Below are 20,509 nucleotides of genomic sequence, written 5' to 3'. Positions count from 1 at the left end.
CCCCCCCCATCTGGCTTACGATTAACCGATGCGTTATTAGCAGAGCACGATTTCAGCGCGTCTTGCGTATTTATCAAGCGGTGAGCCGATGCGAGTTTAGTATGTGACAGCTGTGCGCGATTTTCTCCCTTTACGTTTTCAGACCACGCCACAGGGAGGGAGGGGGAGGACGACGGAGAGGGAGAGAGCGTGTGTCCTGTGACATTTAACAACCACGTGTCGTTCGAACTATTTCACGACGAGGGTAGCATGGGGGGCAAGAAGTGGCACAGGGGTTAAACCGGCGCGAGCAGTAGGGCGAGGAACTTAATGAGAAAAAAGGCCTACCACGTGACCTTTTCCATCAGAGACGCATGCGACGTAAGAGGGTTCCGCGCGAGAGCTTTCCCGAAGGGGTTGGGGGCCCGATCAATCCCCCAAAGGGTAGTTTCGATCGAGTGCCGCCCGCTGTCGCTGTGGACAGCTCTTATACCTTTAATGAGCAATATGTATTCCATCTCCGGAGTGTTGATCCTTCATCCCGCAACGCGGAGACAGCTGATTGTCCCGTCGTTCTTTTAATTTTACACGAAGCCACGAGTGTTAACTCAGCACTGGCGAAAAACCAATTTTCCTCTCAAACCGTGTTACCGCCACCGTCGTCTCTACTCCCCTCAAAGACGTTAAAACAGGAAATCACTCGTCACACCGGAGTCATACGGTGTGACACGTGTTCACTTTCGCATTCGTTCCTTGCACGAATTATTGCGAACTGTCGTCTCCTCCCCCTCCTCCTCTTTTGTTATTATACAAGATGAGGCAGTGATTATATTCATCTTTGAATATCCCGGGAAAGGGAAAATTTTCTTAGATTCGATGAAGATGAAAAGACTTTGTATTTACAGAAGGTGTTGAAAGTTATGATCACGTGTATCAATGCGCAATTTCTGTTAGGTAAATTTGTTTCTTATTCTCATCCCGTAGATATTCAAGATTGTGTAATTGTTATCGCCTCGCCCTGTGCTTGCGTCAGAATTGAACATTTTCGCCGATTAACGGAATTTCCAAGTGACATTTTGCGAGGCGTATCTTACGGGACGTGTGGGTTTAGCGTCGAGAAAGTCAGAGGTGCACGCAATGTTTTCAGGCCTCCGCGGGTTCCCGCCGGTGGAAAAGCGCGAGGAGCTTTCCGTCGTCGACTTCGCACGCACGCACACGATGTCACGCACATGTGTCGACCTGGAAGACGATACGGGCGCGAGACAGAATACGTGGCTTAGGGACAAACAGGCTTCCACATATGAAGCAGAGCAGCAGAAAGAGCGAAGAGGATTCTCCCGCCGGCGCGGGATATGTGAAGCTGCAGCGGGATGGAGACAGGGAGGGCGGGAGAGGGAGAGGGGGAGAGAGAAAGAGGGTGGCGGAATCTCGCGCTCCGAAAAGGGTCGAAGTTTCTAAGCTCGCTCGAATTTCTGAGGATCAAGGCAGCAGGATGGAGCTCGGCGATTTCGCCAGGATCTAATGCGAAAGCGCGCGCGCGGATATCTAATTCTCTTTCTTTCTTTCAGCTCCACACAGTAAAAAATTTCGTGTCAAATTCAACACACTTCACACATCCCGGAGGATCCGCTCAAATTTGTGTGTTAATTTAACACAAGGTGAATATGCCAAAAAGTAACAAATATTATGTAAAAAATGAATACGTTAATCGACATTGAAATATAAAATGTGTTATTTTAACACTTATGCACGGTGAATATCAACACAACACAAAATGTTGAGGTCACATAAACAATAAGTTAAATTAACACACGGGTATGTTGAAAATTTAACACAAAAATTTTAACAAGGACCGATTTTAACACACGTAAAAGATGCTTTTTATTGTGTACGTGAGACACGCTTCCGCAAATAATCACGTCGGTGCAAATGACTTGCGCAAATGTGTTTGTCAAATGAGACAGAAAGCGAAATTATCCAATTTCGAAGGATTTATCATGTTTACGAATAAAGTAAACAATGTCGGCTCGGTATTTTTTCATCTAACGGGAACCTTCTATTTATCCTCTTGACACCCAAACTTCTTACGAGAGAATCGAATAGAAAAATGATAAATCTTTTGCATCAAACTGACAATTAGAAATTCATTAGACACGCGAAAATTTAACACGGGTGCGAAGCTGTGTAAATAATAATAATAAATAAAACGAAAGGGAAAAAAGGACAAACGGGATGGTGAATTATTTATGTATGCACGACGAATAATTTAGCCGCGTTTTCGATATTGAACTATTAGATTTCGCGGATCGTCTCGTTGAAAATTATTGAAAGACGTTCCACAATAAAATTCTCGCATAACCCGTTCGTGAATATTAAATTTATCACAAGAAGCGGCAGCATTCGAAGACAATTAAACATTTATGTAGCCGTATTATTATGCTAATGTCTACTGCATCATTGCGATTTACATTGAATCATAATAATGCATCTAAATTTGCGGGGAAGCGCTGAGCGCGACTCATAATTATTAATTACATATACTATTAAGTTATATTATACATTCTCGCGAGTTTGATCGATTAAATATTCCTCTATCATCTCTCTATTAGCCGGTAATTTAATTCGCGACACACGCGAGCGTGCATGCAAGACTCGTTTCGCGTTATGTAAATAAACATCGCGATGCATAAAGGATGAAAAATAAGCCGATCAACTAAATGGCTTCCCTCGTGCGTTTTAATCTTCAACTTCCGGCGACTTCAACGATCACCTTCTTCTCCTGCTCTCCCCGCCTGACTGATGCCGAAGTATCACTTGTTAGCCTGTGCGCAAACGTCATTTCTAATCGTCAAAAGGGTTTACACATCGGCCCGCAGATCGATCGCAATCGAATAACGTGCGTCGGGGACAATTACCCAGTGACAATTAGCGAGCGAATTCAATTAGCAGCGGATGCCGCCGGCCGGCGCGCGCGAGCGCTTCTTCTCCGGCGCGTCTAATCGAATCTATTCGTCCTTAGTCCTACTAGAAAAGCATAAAAGGACCGCGGTCCCAAAGGGTTTGAGGTGATATAGAAAGTTATCAGGGCAGCAAGGTTAGTCAGGAGTTTCGCTCACGCGTCGCCGAGGAGGAGCGGCAATTGGGGTGCCGCACGCGGCGGCGACGGCGGGCACAAAGGGTTAATGTAACAAAGGCCGACGTCTCGTGGGATCAAAGCTCTCTGTCTCCCCTCCTCTCTCTCTCTCTCTCTCGCTCTCGCTCTCGTGACGCCTAACCCGGGAAAATTCCACACAAAGCAACGATACGTAACTTCCTCAGGGCGCCACCTGGCAAACTTTGACCTCTCTTGGCATTCTCTTGTTTTAGCACCTCGGTTCGTACACGCGCTCGAAGGGAGTTCACATCCGATTAACATTTTGATGGGACCGCCGGCGCGAGAATGTCGAGAGAGGGTCGCCGAGCAGCGACTCTCTCGCGAGTTTCCGCGTTTCCGCGTTCTCGTGAAAATCGGGGGGAATTCGCACGGCCGGCGGATTGATCGAGCGCGTTTTGACCTCGTGTGTAATTTTCGTTGGCGGACTCGTTCAGGCGCGATCCGTTCGGGTCGCGAGCGAAACGGACGATTTCACTGGGGAAGAGACGCGAGCGCGCATAACTACTACCGTTCAAATTGGCTCTCGATTTATTTCCCGACGTTGAATAATCGGCTGCTCGGCGGCGTTACAAGCGAGCCGCCATGCGGCGTGCGTAATATGCGTAATATCTCGAATGTGCACTGATGGATATCCCGCGAATCCGAGCGCGGCGGGAACGCCGTCGCTAATTACAGGAGGGCTCCCCGGTGTCGAGACCGCTGTGTGTAATTTTCGTCGAGAACGTGCACGCGCGCGCGAGCTTTGATGCGCGCACGGTGACTCGTGAACCACATCTTGAAATGGTTCAGGACACGAACAAAGGCCGTGTAGCTTCGTGTAGCAGGATATCATGAGCGTGGAAGGAAACATCATCGGGGGACCCGATTCACCATTCGCGCCTGCGTTGATTTCAGCACGCGCGCGACTCAAGAACAATGGTCTGAGGGATATCGAGTGTCCCCGTAATGCTACGGTATTCAGAAACGGGGACGTAATAAGCGCACAGCTGCACCTGTGATCTCGATGCACGACGCGCGCAAATCCATCGTGATTATGTTCGAGCGGTGGTTTTCCCGACTATGGTTACCTCGATGGTGATAAAGGTCAGGACGCGCCGATAAGAAATCCGCATACGGATTTTATGGTGCGTTAAAAATGTTAAAACCACTGTTTTCTCCAATTTGCAGAATATTCAGGATGTAAATTGCAAGATTGTCTGGGTTATATAATTATAAAAATGTTTATATATTTAATTATAGTAATTATTGCACCGAAATATAGTTATATACACAAAATAGTCTGAACGATCTTACAATTATGTATTCTGGATAAGATAAACGTCCCTTCTGGATAAGATAAATTAGTGATGAAGTAACCTCATTTTGAAAATCAATTAATAAATTATAATAATGTACGTGTTAAATATATATATTTATTTTGTTCAAAGTTTCGTTCAAGTAAATATTTGAGATTCTAATCGTTAGATTACATTTTTTTTTTATTTACGACAAAATTTTTATTAATTTATAATATGTTCTCAAAAATGAGAGACGGAAGCACCGTTTAATAACACGTGATTTTGATTTTGTCGCTAATTAGTGACACATGTATGCCTATATTACCAACAGATAACGAATACACAGCCATTTTGCTTCTTGTCGCGCTAAAAAGTTCATAGACTCTTCCTGCTCCTTTATCTTGTTACATTTGTAATTAGATATGAACAGAATCTGAAATGATTTCTTTTCTTCTTCATCTTGTGCGATTCTAGTCGCAAGTGTCAGGCAGATTTCTTCTAATACCATTTGTCAGGCTTCTTTCTATTTAAAAAATGCTTTGTTCGTATCAACACTCGTTCGGTCTTGTTTGTGAAAAGAGGCTTTTCAACCGACCCAGCAAATTAAGGCAAATTGAATTAGCCGAGGCGGTGACGAGTGGACGGTGGAAAAACGTGCGATTCCGCTTCGAGCGATTCCGTTCCCGAGTCAGAGATTTTCGCTACCGGAAATGATATGATAATTGATTTCCGTCGCGTTGGCGTTTGCGTTCCGATCGGAAACGTTCAAATCAGATCAACGATCTCGATTGCGTAATCGCGCGGCTATACATCACACGTGAGAGTATCATTCCCGACGAGTGAATAATTCCGCAGAGACGGACGTTTGCTACTTCCTCGTCTTCGCGCGTCCAACTAATGAACGATAATTGGGCGGCTGGCGCAGAGGCGCTAATTAGCGCGGCCGTAAAGGGTTAAGGGTCCAAATCCAAGGCCGTACCACTTAGGGGCAAGGGAAGCATGAGTTTATAGGAAGTGGCTGTGCGCCTTTTTCGACCATGGCCCGGTGGATCACCACGCCCATGAGGATGGTCGGCCCAGGCATGGTGGAGGCCGACCTCTCGTCGTCGGCCGCCATAAATTGCACGGCTTGTCGTTGCACGAGTACTTCCCGTTGAATTTTCTTCTTGGAGTAACGAAAAATACGCGGCGGAAATAATTATAACTTCAGGGATTAAGCATTTCTTTCTCTCTCGGCGCGAGGTGTGTGTATTCCACGGCAGGGCAGAGATTTCTAAATCAACCTGATATTAACACGCTCTTTCCACCGAGGCTTCCATATTCTGACCCGAGAGTCGCGGAATTAAACAGCTAATTAGACCGTCGTCTCGGACGGAATAACGAGAGCGCGATTTGTGACGTCGGCGACGGAAAAATCTGACGGACGGCAGGACGGGCTGGCCGGCGTTAATTGACCGTGCTGTGTGTTCGTCGAATCAGGCGACATTTCGCGAATATCCGTTGGATTTCCAGGACGATCGCGCGAGTGCCTCGCAAACGACGCACGCGGGACCGAAAAGCTCGCGCGCACTTATGAAAATGCATCGTGCATTAGCCGACGATAAATTCCCGCCGGTCGGGAAAACGAATGCGCCGCGCGGAACATTACGCGCAATGCCGCATCGTAATTAATATCTGTGCGCGAATGCGCGAACGCGCCGGCTGATTACACGGCGAAGTAAATCCGGCCGGCTTTCGCGTTTCAATGAAAAATTATGACGATCGGTGCCGCGCGCACCTGGAATCTTCAGCCGAGAGCTGCGGGACGCGCCCGTGAAATATCGTTTTCCGCGAACCGCACTAAAGCTGCAATAAAGTCTCGGCATTCGCATTCAGGCATTTCCGAAGAACTCACTAGTCTTCCTGATCGCCCGCATTCAGTCCCGATACGATGCAATATGTTACAATATGTCGAGCCGTCGAAACAACAAATTTATTTACTTGATTTATTTATTTGTTCACAGGAAAATATTCACCTTTCTGTACGGTACATAAATTTCAGTCCCGATAACATGTACAAATAAAAGATGTATTTTTATGAAAAGCGAATAATATGAAAATTGCAATACGGAAAGAGTAGCAAATTATTCGATTAAAAAACTGTCATTCCGTGGCACTTTAACATATTGTATTATATTTATTCGTCGTTGGAAAAATTGAGCAAAAATAGTCTCAGGCTTACGTGAATTTTGTCCTGGACAGTCGGCGAATCCAACGTGGAAATCCGAACTGTAAAATTTAGGTCGACGGTGAAAAGTTAACCGAAACTGGGAGGTGGTTATATGTACGATACAGATGTTCTTTCAGCCGCCAAAACGTTGATCTAAAACTGTATGATACGAGCAGTGCCACATCTGGCTGTAATTTTAAGTCACTCGGACGACAAATGACGTGTCGTGTCAGCTTTACGACTTCGAGTCGACTAAATTGCGAACTTATACTTCGCACGAAGGAAAAAGTAAAAGAGCACGAAGCTTTTATTGAAAGAATCGGGGCAATTGGCCCGCCACATACGATCCCGAAGTGGAATCGAGCTTCGTTTAATTTACGTCGGGTTGTTCGCCGTACGCTTTCTTGCGGTGTGTAATTTTACGTCATATCGTATCAAACTGCATCCAGACTCAACGGCAACAAAACGGTCGTATCCAGTTTTGGCGTGGCGAATGTTGAGGATATTCTGAAACTTACCGTGCATTAAAACAACACGACCTCTGACTTTCGGAACAACGCGATGAAACGCGCGAGATAGCGAGCGGAAATCATTTTTGGACATCCGCCCGGGCCGGAAGAAGGATGTTTCGCCGGCGGGGACGGTGCGTTGTAACAACAGTTGAGAGTATATTTATACACTCGCGCGTTAACTCGCTGCCATTTATAAATGCGGCTCGCGCATTATGTCATATATTAAGTAAACCGCAGGTCTACCGTACGATTCGATGTAAATTATTCGAAAATTATATGTAATTAACCGAAGTGCTTAATTATATTAACACGCTCACACCCACACACACACACACACATACACACAAAAGCAACATGCACCGAAACGCCGAACGAACAAATGCAATTTCGTTGTGCGGACGCGATGGCACGGGCGACATTATAAAATTAATTGTACACGTAAAATAAGGATCTCCGTGCTTTGTCATTTGCTAATTAAATACGTGGCCGGCGCCGCAGGAATTCTCCCGGCCGTTCGTTTGCACATGTATCTTCGTCGAAATTAATTTACACTGTCCGTGATCGATCGCGCTCGCTCGTCGGCGCGCGTTTTGTTCAAATTCCCGACATCAGGAGGAGAGAGGAAGGGGGCTGGCGGAGGGCAGAGCGCGATTAATATTCGCCAAATAACGAGCGGGCCCGAGGAATAAAGTGCGCGCGTCTAGCGAGGCCGGCGGTGTTATTATGGTCGCGACTAATTTCATTCCGGCGCAGGCCGCGGCTCAACTCCGGATTTATTGCCGTCAACAATAATTTATTCGTCGGCGCGGAAAACAAGAAGCATTATGGGANGGGGGGGGGGGTGCATCGGGACGCGCGCTCCCGTGACGTTATCGAGCGGCCCGAACGCGACCCTCGGCAACTTCGCGAAGTCTGTTAATTAATTTTCCATGAGGCAATAATCGTAGGGGCCCGGTCTCCGCGGATCTAGCATAAATCTCCCGGTATATCGCGGTAATTGGCTATCCGGTGAGCCCGGCCTGGATTATATAATTGGTTAGAACTTTTTTCCGCAACGTTCATCGAAACACGCGCCGAACATCGGAGCGGCTCTCGCTTTGAGATATTTGGAAATAAACGGCCGGGAAAAAGCGTTATCCGATCAAATTCCGAACGAATGTGAACGATCGATCGCGCGGTTAGAGATCAGCGATAAATTAATTTGCGGATTCATCTCGACCCGTTTCTCTTTCTCTCCTCCCCCCCTTTTTTTTTTAATTTGTGTGCGAAGCGTTTCGAGGAGCGTAGCGAGTCGCGTTCTTACGGATCAAATATTTAGCAATATTTAAATAAGAGGGAGAGATGAAAAGAGAGAAAGCGAGAATCGAGGGAGAGAGAGAGAGAGAGAGAGAGAGAGAGAGAGAGAGAGAGAGACGGCGGAAGAAAGGACGAAGGAGGGTGAATCTAATTTGATTTAATTAGAATAAATTTGCCTGCGTAAAAAATGAAGAGGACCATGCTCCACGCTACGCATATAAGCCTGGTAGCTAAATTCATCGAATTATGCGTAGCCAGATGCGTCTCGTCTGCGTCGCTGGCCGCTCGTAAATCAGCGATCTTATCGATTCGGCTCGCGATCGGAGGTCGCATGAGACGCGCGAACTAATTGGCAGCAATTTGCCGAGAGACAACAGCGTGCGAGCGAATATCCGGCAATTCCGTACCCACGTCGCCTCTTTATCTCTCTCTTTTTCCGCTGTCAAGCCGAAGGAAGCCTCTCGGCCAAGAAATTATGCAACTTAACCAGTTTCTCGCGAACGACCGAGAAACGACCGAGAGAAAGACACGAGAGAAAAGTCGTAAAATATTTTCCTCAATCTTTCCTCACGAATCCGACGAATTGGTGCGATCCTCCTCCTGACGCGCATCGTTCGCGAATAAAATTCACGTTCCTGACCGTGAGTTTACGCAAAAATGTCCGAAGCGATTCGCACGTTTCGCTTAAAGCCCAATGCGTATCGCGCGTGTGGAAGGATACATCACTCGTTCTCTCCCACCGATTTCTCCCCTCTCTCTCTCTCTCTCTTTCTCTCCCGGTTTCAACGGCTGTGATCTGCTAAGGGCAGAAACAACATAGGCGCAACCATGATTGCCAGGGTACCATGCTGCCGCAAGAAGCTTCCTTATGGTGCCCCGTAAGACTGCCCGATCGGCTGTCTCCGATGCACGCGGACACACGCGCTTTCGTTCAGCCCTTTCCCTTCCCTCGTTTCCTCGCGATTCTTCTCGCGAGCAGCGGCCCGCTATTTCGCGGCCGCGTTCGCGGAACCGTGCGCGTGTGTGTGTATAAAATATAACGCGAACAGATTCCCGTTCGACTCGCGTGTGCCGAGCGGGACGATTCCGCGAAGACGATTTCGGCGACGACCTAACGCGAATTCGTCGATCGGAATCGCGGCCGGCCGATTCGTCTCGCGATTAATTCATCGGCTGATTCGTCGGCCTCGTTTCTGTCCCTTCTTCTTTCTTTCTCTCTCTCTCTCTCTCTCTCTCCTGAGACGAGACCGCACGGCGCATAGCGTCAGAAGCGGCCAGCTTCGCCTCGTAAGCACACAGCTCCGGTGGAAAAGCGAAAGCGTTTTTTAAAGGTCAAGTTATCAGGACGGCATGTTACGCGTGGAAATTTCAAAGGCCGGCCGAGAGACAGATAGACGGACTTAGCACAGCTCGGGCGATCGATGGAACTTCGATCGCTCGCCTGAGCATCAGGATTTCATCTTCTCAAGGGAACGAAAAGCTCCGACGGGTGGACGACGACGACGCTGCACGTGGCGCGCGGCACGTGTGTGCGTCATGATGAATATATCTAATTAAAAGTTACGAAGATACCAGAGCGTTAGAAGAGCGACGATGGTAGCGGGACGCCTCGGTGGTTTCTTCCGCGGAAAAGTGTGCGAGCTAATTATTTCCCGGTGGGAAAACCCGGCCGTCAGGAGGGACGCGGAGGTGCGTTTCCGAAGATTTTCCGGGGCCTTGGTCCGGCCCTTCCACACGCAGGTAGCATCGGCTCTTCGGAACCGAAGGCCCTTTCTCTCTATCTCTCTCCCTCCCTCTCTCTATCTCGTTCTCTCTAGCTCCGTAACTTTCATCACGAACGTCGAGACGACTTCGCTCTGAGACGAAGCAGACCGCCCGAAGCAATTTCCGGTAAAATCCACACTGAATATAAAAAAAGAACATCACGCGATCGGATCGGCAACAAATTCATTTTCAAATTCATTTCGACGCTTCCTTTTCCGTGCGTATTAAGTGTTTTAAGGAACGTTGCGAGCTCATTTTTTACGTGGCTGTTTGCATCGAAGTGATCGAATGTTCAAGCAATAATGAAGGGCGAAAAATATTTGTCAGATACCTATCGATATTCTCAAATAAGAGAAAGAGACAGATAGAGAGGTGGAGGGAAGGGAGACGAAAGGGGAGAGAACGACTGCAAGACTGCAAGGTTCGGCCTGCCGAATGTGATGGACCGAGCGGAGCTTGGCGTTTCCAGTCGCATAAATCGCGCAGTCGGTAATTGCACATCGCGGCGCGATCGCAGCGAGAACGTTCCCAGGCTGGCCCGATCATTCCCCGGGAAATCGATAAATCATTCCCAGCACGAGCGGGACATCTTCGCGCGCAAGGGGCGGCCTTCGCGTTCCCGAAGAGACAATGGGGTCCGGTGTGCACGACCGATCAAGGCCGTTTCCCATGGTCGGGGGAGCCAATGGCCGACCGAGACCCACCATAAAAGAGCACATGGGAACCTCTTGTTTCTCAGTTGGTCGGCGGTCCTCGAACCGCCCGCGTCGTCCCACGGCGGATTTTCGCGCGATCGATTCTCGATGGTACACGGTTTCGCGATTCTTCCATTCGAACGTTGTGCTTTAGACGTTACATTCATTCCCACGCGAAATTCGTTTGAGGTTCTTGGGTACCTTTGGTCAACGGTGTGCCTCGCGGGCGAAAGGATCGCGAAATCTAAAATTTGCAATTTGCGAAGAAGAACGTGAGGATCGGAAATTTGCAAGTCCCGAAGGTCGGAAGAAGATCTGAGGATTGTAAATTTGCGATTCTCGAGGGATTCGTTTCCAGAAGAGGAGACCTGAAAATCCACGTGCCACGTACAACCTTCGATTCGTTTTGTGTAGAATTTTCCACATTCATTAATGCATCGAAATTGCATCGAAATGTTAAATTTACTTTTCGGGAGTAGAATGCGAAGGACGTGAATCTACACGTTTCGAAGATAGTTTCTCGAAGAAGATTTAAGAAATGTGAATTTGCAGCGCCCAAACGGTCAATTTTCAGAAGGAGACCGTATAATGTGCGATTTTCAAATTTTCGAATTTCCTAATTCTTTCGATAAGTTTCCATGTTCATTAGCGAATGCGCAATTGCGCACAACAGCTGCTGATAATAGTCTCGCGAACACAAGTCGCTTATCGCCTACGTAAACGCTAACGACCGACGGTCGATCCGCGAGATATCGTATTCCCCAAATTCCTCAGAGTGAAATCTCGCTGGAATCAACCGAAAATTCGCCCGAAGCGATAATGAAAATAGCGCGGCTATTTTCGGAATCGCGAAGGCCGATTCAGCTGCAGAGAGAATTCTTAATTCGTACGAGCGAGAACGTTTCGGTCGACCCGCGATATCGTAGTCTCGAAATTCTTCAGGATGAAGTCTCGCTTGAAGCGGCTGAAAATTTAGCCGAGGCGATAATGAAAATAGCGCCACTCGGGATCGCAGGAGTGAATATTCAATTCAGCCGCAGAGGGAATTCTTAATCCGTACGAGCGAATGTTTCGGTCGGTCAGGGTGAATTTCCAGCGAGACGGCGGACTGAATCAGATTCACTCCCTTCAGTTTCCGAACGAAACGCGATTCGCTCGACGCTTCAGAGCGGGGGAGAATTCACTTACACAAAAGTGAAAAGTCACTTAAATTCGGGGCGTCGCTTCACTTTTCCGCTGGAATTTCACTCGGGGCTGCTCGGAGAGCACGCAACCGATACCTCCGTGAGACGCGATGCGTGAGATCTGACACTCACCCGATGGATGATTAGACTGCAGATTGTAGTCGTCGACCTGCAACGTACTGTTCGGCCCTGTCCTGGTGAACCTGACCACGTGGTATTGGTTGTCGTTGACTTTAACGCCGACCTCGCCGATCGGGTGGTCGTTGGTGCCCATATTGTACACCGCGAACACGTTGCCTTCCACCTGCAAAAAACGAGCGAATTATTCTCCGTTCCTGCAGCGCGATTTTCAAATATATTTCCGCGAGCGGTCGTTCTTTTCCAAACAGATGGGGAAAAAAACACGAGGCAGCTTCGAACGACAATATTTTCCGCGCGAATTTTAATCGAAACATTTTCACTACCGGGCTGTATCGCGCGAGCGGAGTGTTGATGCGCTCTCTGTGTACCAGCGAAAAGTCACCGGGAACGTCGACGTGATTCGATGAAAAATGGCGAATACGTGCGAAGATGCAAGAATCGTCGCCTGACAAGAGTCAGGCCCGTATTTAAAACCGTCCCCTTCTCTCCCGCTCGTTAATTCGCGACAGCGACAAAGTGAGAACGCGAATGAACGATTAAAGATAGCGGCTCGTTGACGTATCGCTAATTTGCCGCCCGATAATCATTTACACGCCGATAAAGCTGGCGCGCGCAAATTGTTTACTTATTGCGTCTGTACGTTATAATTATTTGTTTGAAATTCATAATATATAATTTACAAACTAGTCGGTCGGCGATTAATTATTTCAATGAAATTAACGGCTAATCAGGTGTGCGTGTGAGTTTTATCGTCCGCGACGGTGACAGGAAATTTTCCCGTTGAAATTGCGGTTGACCGTTTTCATTGTGCGCGCCACACGCCGGTTAACTAATATAGCGGCTCGTAAATTAGTCCGTACGAAGATAGAGGAATAAATTAACGATCGGTGTAATTAATTGCTCGACATCGCATAGGATTAAAGCGAAATGCGCGAGGTCGCGACGAATCGCGTATCCGACGCGTGTCGCCGATCGCACTTGTTGTACGCGGAGATAATATCGGTGGTAAAAATTACCGCCGAACTTGCCAGTGCTGAATAGCACCGGAATTATTATCGAAATTAAATGATCATATGTATTTTAATCTTTAACGATGTGTACAGGTGATGTACATCACCGAGGATTACAACGCACGTCACAACTCCCGTCACAATTCCGGCACGGTTCAGCGTTGCAAAATTTTGCGGTGATTTCATTACAACCTTTCCTCGCGCTCTACCCGCGAATCTTCGCGCTCGGGCAGCTGTTTGTTTTCTCTCTTTCGTCACAATTTACGCACGGAGAAGGAAGACTTCTTGAATTAACGCGACGTCACGTAACTAAGCGCGTTTGTCCGGTTGCTAAGAATCGGACTTGCTTCGTGAGAGATGCAAAATTTCATTTCTGCGCTGAAGAGGGAAGTCCGAACAAGCGACGTATTTGAATTTGACCTTCGTTCGTTACGCTATTAAACGACCGATTGATAAATATTAAGCGTTAACGGCGTTTCTTAACTGCGCATCGGCTCTTATTTGCCCTCTCTGTTTTCCGTCGCGTTCATTCTGTTTCTCACGTTTCCTCTCTTACTCCTCTCCGCTTCTATCAAAGGCGCTCGGCTGTGTCGTGTCGCGTGAATTCGACCGGTCTTCCTTTCCCATGCGCGACACTTAGGCGATATTTCCCACGTCGCATGTACTAACGATTTCGATCTCGAGGTAATCGTTACTCGACGCGGACTCTATCCTGAGCAGCACGGCGTCGTTCGCGCCGGTAACGAAACCCAGAGCCACGGTGTCCCTCTTCATTTCCGGCCGGCGGTCCGCCGGGAAGGTGTACGTGATAATCCCACGGCCGGCTCCGAATTCGTAGGCGATCGCCTCTGCGGAGGAAGAACATTTCACGCAATTAGGACTTCGAGTTGTCTCTTTTTTCATCCGCTGCCTGTGCATAGCAACTTTCGCATAGCCCGAGCTCGCGTTCTCCTCGTGACGTGATCCAGCAGCGATCGCGATACGGGGTAGCTCGAATCAATTTAACTCCCCGGCGCTTTAACCCTGTTTTCGAAATCTGTTTTCCTCTTCGCTGAGGAAGAATTCCGCCGATAATCGCGGTCGGTTCTCCGGGCGCCAGGCGGAAAAAAATAACGTCCGACTGCCCCGGGCGGGCGAGATCGATCGCATCGAAACTATGAGTCAGTTTCACATCCCCGTAATGTTTGTTACGTCGCGGAATAATCCGATAACGCGATAACGCGCGCGGACTTCGATAACTTCGGCGAACGGCGTTACAACTTCGCGAAATGTAACGTACCCGTTACAGTACCCGTTATATATACTTGCGTACGGAAAGAGCGGAGAGTACCGGCGAAAAATGACAAGCTAAAATTACCGACCGAACCAACGCGATACAGGAAGCGCCCTTTTCATCCCGCGGTTATATCATCGCTATTTTCGCACGCGGAACACCGATATCTCTAATGTGCCGTTTTAACCGCCCCTTAACGCGCGCGTATCCTTGTCCCCTGCCGGAAGCGTGGAAGACAGCGATTACATTAATACAAGACACGTGCGTGATATTCTCGGTTACTTCGCTTTCCTCTCCAGAAATAAGAAATTGAGGGAGGCAACGGTGCCGCTGATAAAGTCACGAAAATACGATAGCGTGGTCGGAAATAGCGCCGGGAGGAATAACGAATGGGCGAGCCCGTCGGAATGCCGAGATGTGCTGATCGACTTCCCGCTCTGCCCCGCTCATTACCGTCGCTACAGGTCGGCCCGGTGAAGCTCGTCATGTCGCAGTCGCAGGTGTAACTGTTCCACTGTTGCACACATGTGCCGTGATTCGCGCAGAGATCGTGGGTACACTTCTTTCCCGGATGCAGGTTGGTGTAGACGTCGCAGCCGCTTATCACTTGGGAACTCGGCACCACGGCGTCCGTGTTGAGGTCGGTGCTCTCGCCGCTGAGGTCCAACGACGCCAGGCAACCCTCGAACCCGTGCCGGCTGACCACCGGCTTCGGCAGCTGGCCGTACTGCGATTTCTCCACTCCGCCTGCAATCGGAAAACGCACGATAGTTAATTGCTCTTTGCGCGAATTAGTAGCCCTGCGACAAGCAGCGCTCGCATCCCGGAGTGATCCCTCCTCTTATACGATATGCTTCGTAGATTGACAATTTTCGAATCTTCTCTCGTGCAAAAAGTTATTCTCCTTCGACACGGTGTTTTGTAAATTTGCGACTTTCAAATATCTTTTAAGCGGAAAATTCATCTCTTCTTCTCACATTTCGTAAGTTCACGATTTTTAAATCCACGTCTCGCAGATTTACAATTTCCGAGATTCTTTTCGCGGGGATGCGACCTTGCAAATAATTCCTCGCGAATTTCTCCCGTAGATATTGTTTTTTCCCGTGTAATGTGTCCCGTGCGAAGAACGGGTGCGAATGGTCCCCGTGTGCTACGCCCTATTTTTTCAGGGAGGACAGGCAGCGGAGGGTGGCCGAGGGTGATAAATATAAATTTATAATCATTTTCTACCGGATGCATTTCGCGGCGCGGATGATGTTTTCACTCGAAAAATATCACCATCGATCAAGTCTCATCACACCACCGGCATTTCGTTATGATCGTTTATTTATGCGCGTTCAAATATTGACAGAAGGAATGGCAGATGCTGGCAACTTTTATCCACCCACTCGTCGCAAAACGCGACGCAACTCGTCAGAGGTAAAATTGCCAAAATGCAAAAATGATGGAATAATAATAACATATATGGAAGATAAAATGCCGAAACACACGAATAGCTAAATCGACATCATCCCTCTCCCTCTGTCTCTCTCTTCCTTTTCCCCTCCCTCCTCTTTCTCTCCCTCTATTGTAAAATTGCAGCCTCGTGATATCCACGATTCTCTCGCAATCGCGGCTGCTCGACGGGCCGAGACGACCGCACGTCCGGTCGATCTCGCCGCCATAAATCCTGCGGGACCGTCGCCGGTCGAAAATTATTTCAGGCCGTCCGTCGGTCACACATTACAGTCCGGTGTGTGCACGTGCAGGAACTCCGGAACGCAACCAATCGGCTTGTATGCGGCATCGATATCTCTCGGCGCTGTCATTCAGCCGCGCGCATTGCCGCGCTTAAGGGGGATTTTACGGGCGAGATCGTGCGATTTTTTCACGCTCTTTATCTTAATCGACAAATTTCACGTCGGGCGGGTCATCCGAAGAGGCAGGGACTGCCACGGAAAATTCGCATAGTTTTTCGCTAAATTTTAAAGAGATAAAAAAAAATAATTCGCCCGCGACGCGTCTCGAAAGGTTTTCGCGTTCGACGAGGAATCCACCGATTTCACGATCGAGCGATCTGCGGGCGAAACACGCGCTGCAACGGATTCGCGTCGTTTCGATTTCAGCGGGTCGATGATTTTGAAAATTACGGACAGCCGGAATCGAGTTTCAGCCGACGATTTATGGGCGGCCGCGCGTCGCGCCGATCTAGCGACGCGCCAGCGCGCGGTTTTGCGAACGCGATTGAAGAATAATTGATGGCTGATTTGCTAATTTATGCCAGTTCGACGGTGATCGATAGATTTATTAACGAATTAAGCAACGGCAACGGGGCCTGCGATATCGATCTAATTAATGGTGATTCATAGCGCAACGCTAATCCCATAATCGAATTACAGATTGTTAGTACGTTCGGATACGCATCAATTCGATACGCTGTTAATTAGAAATGCAAATATCTTCCGCGCTTGCAAAACGCTCCTTTACGATCTATAATTCAGAGGCTCATCTTCCTCGAAGATTCCAGTTCCTTCGGCTATACCTCAAAATTTGCGCATCCTTCATTATTTAACGTATTTGTTAATGACACACGTTACATTTTCAAGAATTTAAAATTTTCACTATACGCGGACGACTTGAAGATTTTAGGAGAATTTCCAATTATGACGAAGTTCTCTCCACTTGCAATCTACTCTGATAAACTCAGATCAACGATACCTGAATAATGAAATTAATTGAAATCTTAAGTGTTATACACATTGAGGTTCGCAAGAGGAGGGAATCCCTACACATGCAGCTACCATCTCTTGCACTCTTCCGCGCCAGTGGTGGAAACTGAGATCTCGGAATCTGGTTCAGTTCTGACTTATCTCTCGAGATGCACGTAAAAGGGATCGCCTCTGAGGTGTATAAAACTCTTGGATTTATTTCTCGATACGGCACTTACTTTCGTTGAATTAGTACTTCAAAATCGTTATATTGCCCTTTGGTCCGGCACATCTTGAATATGGCAGTATTTTCTGTTCTCCCTACTAGAGGTCTCAGTGCCTCCATGCATCGAACATGTTTTAGCATTTTTTTATCCGGAGATTATGTTACCATAGTATGATATACCACCTATGTCGATCTGTCGTCGTGACAATGAACAACTTCATCATGATTTAATATCTTATCTCTCAAAACCAGAAGAATCGTCTCTGATCTGCTGTTTCTTCGGGATGTTCTTGCTGGACGCATTTTTACTCTCCAGATATTATTAATTCTACAGGATTCACGACGCTCCTCTAGAAGTTAACATACTTTTTTCGTTACTTGGACACCGTACGGAATGTTCAAGCCATTAATCGGATGTGTATTTCAGCCAATGAGAGATCTGATGTTGTCGATTTCTTTAATACGCCACGTAGTGTATTCCGAACTATCCGAATTAATCTGCTCGAATGACGGTGCGTCTTTTCTCTCGTTCTCAATTTACTTTTACTTTCTTTTGCCTTACGATTTCTAATATATATAAGCCACTGTGTATTCATTATTTCTATCTGTATTGCATATCCAGATGGAGACTTTATTCTCCCGTTTATTTAACAATAATAATAGTAATAATATACGCGTCACTTGCGAAATCGCGACGGGCCCGTCGCTCCGGCGTTTTATCGCATTTTTCATGATAAACTATTATTGCTGTTCGCAAAGCCTCGGTGATGTCGGTGCTTTTGAAATAATTATCGATCGAGCGGCACGGGCGAAACAGCCATCGAGTTATTTATTTCCTCCCTGGTGCATTATTAAGCGGAATATCGATCGCGGAAATGTTCACGACACGAGCGTGACACGAGGTGTCGGCTCGCCGGAAATTTGAATACGCGCTTTCGTGACAAGAGACGTTCCGCTCGACACACTCTCTCTCTCTCTCTTCTTCTTTCTCCGTCTCTCTTTCCTCTCTTCTTTTCCCTCCCGTCTTCTTCCACTTCCGGGAGGCGCGACTCTTTCGCAGGCCCAATTTGATATCGCGCGTATCCTGCTTTGAAAGTAATGTAAGAGAGGGTTAACCACATCCATGCGCGCACTTTTTCCTTGAATCGTCCTTATCAGTCGGATATATCGGTGTATTGGAGTTCGTCACGCTTGTTACGCGTTTGTCATATCGCCATTGAGTTACATCAAACGCAGTTAAAGTAAATTATCCTCTTTCGAGAATTTAATCGCAACGTTTGCGGACGCACTGCGGTGGAAGGGCCGGATGTCGCGCGCAGAAAGCGGTAAGTCTTACAATTCTTTAACTTCGCGAAACCGATATTGTACTTTCAGTCAGTCGTCGATGTACCGCCTCCGAAGGTACGCGAGCCCAAAGATACAATAAGATTGAGACAAAGGAAGACGATATTTTTCCCCTTCTTTTGCTTCTTCGATATCACAGAAGCGTCCGGAAACTGTCGGCCAGCATGCGTCCTCGCGATCTCGTTCTTTCGTTGATCTCGATCGGTTGCTTCTCCATGTCGACGACGGCCTTCGAGCCGTAGGAATTGGCTCTCAATATCTCGCCGAAGCTGATCAGCATCATCTGGAATACGTACCGGCAAGATCTGCCGGACAAGTGGGGAATGCGGCATCCGAAGGTTGAAACACCGCGAGCGCCGTTGAGAAAGGCGCCGAAAGAGAACAAATTCTCGCCGGGCGGCGAGTGGGATGTGTACGAGTGGGATAAGTACGTGGACAAATATTTCGGGTACGTACAAATAGTGATGTCATAGAGTATGCATAAGTTCGATAAGCGACAGCGAATACCTGACGCCTCGAATGTAGCGGTGTTTTGTTTTTTTTTTTTTTCAAACGTCACAAGGAAAGTTTGGCATTCGTTAAATTTGGAAACTTTTCGCTTTGGCTGAAATAGTTCGGAGGACTTATTCCCCCTTCTTTAAGGAAAATCTTTTTTATATCTTACGTATAGATTTGTAACCATCAGAGGTATCGAAGAACCGACATAGAAAAGTAACTACGTTTTTTGTAACACACTGTGATGAAAAATGATGTACTTCCAAATTGAAAACTAGAGATGGTTTCTGAAAACTTTTCCCTTGAATTTCTTGTCACAGTGTTGTAGAATATATGTAAGATGCGATTGAATTTTGCATTCGATATTTTTTCGATATCTATGATTTTAGAGATAATAAGAGAAATATGAAAAATTATTCTCCCTTTCCGTCGAAACGAACAGATAATTATATCATTAGTGTGTACTCCCTTGGTGCAAATTTTCCCGAATTTGCGGGTTGCCGAATCTTCCTTGTCAATCAACCAAGATTAGAGCGAATTACGGTGATATCAGTACGGCTTTTATCGCGAATTGATTAGTGGCGCTGCGAAGATGAAATCGGTGGAGAACGAAGGGAAGAAGAGCGGAGTGCTGGATGACGTTGCAAGGCGTCGCACGATTTTCGAAAACAAGAATATTATCATACCACCCACATATTGTCCGGAAGGAGAACAGGAAGACAGTAAAGGAATCTGCAGGGAATACATGTAAGTGCACTCTTATCTTTCGATCGCGCACTCTGCGATTACTTCCTCGGAAGCTCTCCTCGAGAAAATGTGCGAACGAGCTGGATTATCGCGTTCGAGCTAAAGCAAAATATTGGAGATAGGATAATATCAAGTTGAAGCATCGCGCATTCGATAACTTTAACTTTAATGTCTTACATATGGTATGTTTACGTTGCAAATCAACGTTAAAGACCGAGCTAAAGTACGAGCCAACGTTGAGGAGGCGTACAAGTGAATGACCAATTCACACCGTTTCTCAGCACCACTTCCATAGGACTCTAATGTACCGGAAAATGTAACGAACCGTTCCATTTTAAAAATAAAACAATGTCGCTGGATGGATAGCGTACATTTCAGGGGCATCCTGTGCTCGAACAACACATGGATTCGTTTAACCGACACGTGATGTGTTCGCGTCGCGTTGTCTTGCGTAAGCGTCATTAGCCTCGCAGATAACGGAGTAGTTAGACAGAACTCCATTAGACGTATCTATTA

At 47.3% G+C, this 20,509-nt stretch overlaps 2 protein-coding genes across 8 annotated transcripts in view; one reads left to right on the top strand and one right to left on the bottom strand.

Annotated features, from left to right (window-relative positions):
- Positions 1-20,509, bottom strand: part of LOC106743733 (neurexin-1) — a 305,519-nt gene that overhangs the window by 28,195 nt on the left and 256,815 nt on the right. For all 5 annotated transcript variants that reach the window (XM_014617872.1, XM_014617873.1, XM_014617874.1 and 2 more), the window contains 3 exons: positions 14,948-15,241; positions 13,891-14,069; positions 12,203-12,374 (listed from right to left, as the gene is read on the bottom strand). In XM_014617872.1, the coding sequence (XP_014473358.1) occupies positions 12,203-12,374; positions 13,891-14,069; positions 14,948-15,241 (645 nt within the window). The remainder of the gene's footprint in view (positions 1-12,202; positions 12,375-13,890; positions 14,070-14,947; positions 15,242-20,509) is intronic.
- On the top strand, positions 18,643-20,352 carry LOC106743735. 3 transcript variants are annotated; one of them, XM_014617879.1, is made up of 4 exons: positions 18,643-18,732; positions 18,891-19,199; positions 19,826-19,993; positions 20,206-20,352. In XM_014617879.1, exons 2-4 carry the CDS (start codon positions 19,075-19,077, stop codon positions 20,213-20,215), a joined length of 303 nt encoding a protein of 100 aa, XP_014473365.1. In that variant the 5' UTR covers positions 18,643-18,732; positions 18,891-19,074; the 3' UTR covers positions 20,216-20,352. The 3 variants fall into 3 exon arrangements, with proteins under 3 accessions (XP_014473365.1, XP_014473366.1, XP_014473367.1); XM_014617880.1 differs by lacking the exon at positions 18,643-18,732 and adding an exon at positions 18,776-18,808; XM_014617881.1 differs by lacking the exon at positions 18,643-18,732 and having other exon boundaries at positions 18,778-19,199; positions 19,829-19,993.

The sequence above is a fragment of the Dinoponera quadriceps genome, unplaced genomic scaffold, assembly GCF_001313825.1.
Source record: "Dinoponera quadriceps isolate SergipeBrazil2010 unplaced genomic scaffold, ASM131382v1 scaffold690, whole genome shotgun sequence".
Taxonomy (NCBI): Eukaryota; Metazoa; Arthropoda; class Insecta; order Hymenoptera; family Formicidae; genus Dinoponera; species Dinoponera quadriceps.
The sequence above is the reverse complement of the archived record's forward strand: the minus strand, read 5'-3'. Positions and strand labels throughout refer to the sequence as shown.

Excerpts from the sequence above, each read along its gene's own strand:
- LOC106743735 (XM_014617879.1), top strand. The coding sequence starts at position 19,075 with ATGCGGCATCCGAAGGTTGAAACACCGCGAGCGCCGTTGAGAAAGGCG. Across the intron at positions 19,200-19,825 it reads TACGTGGACAAATATTTCGG|TGGCGCTGCGAAGATGAAAT; the intron begins GTACGTACAAAT and ends CGAATTGATTAG.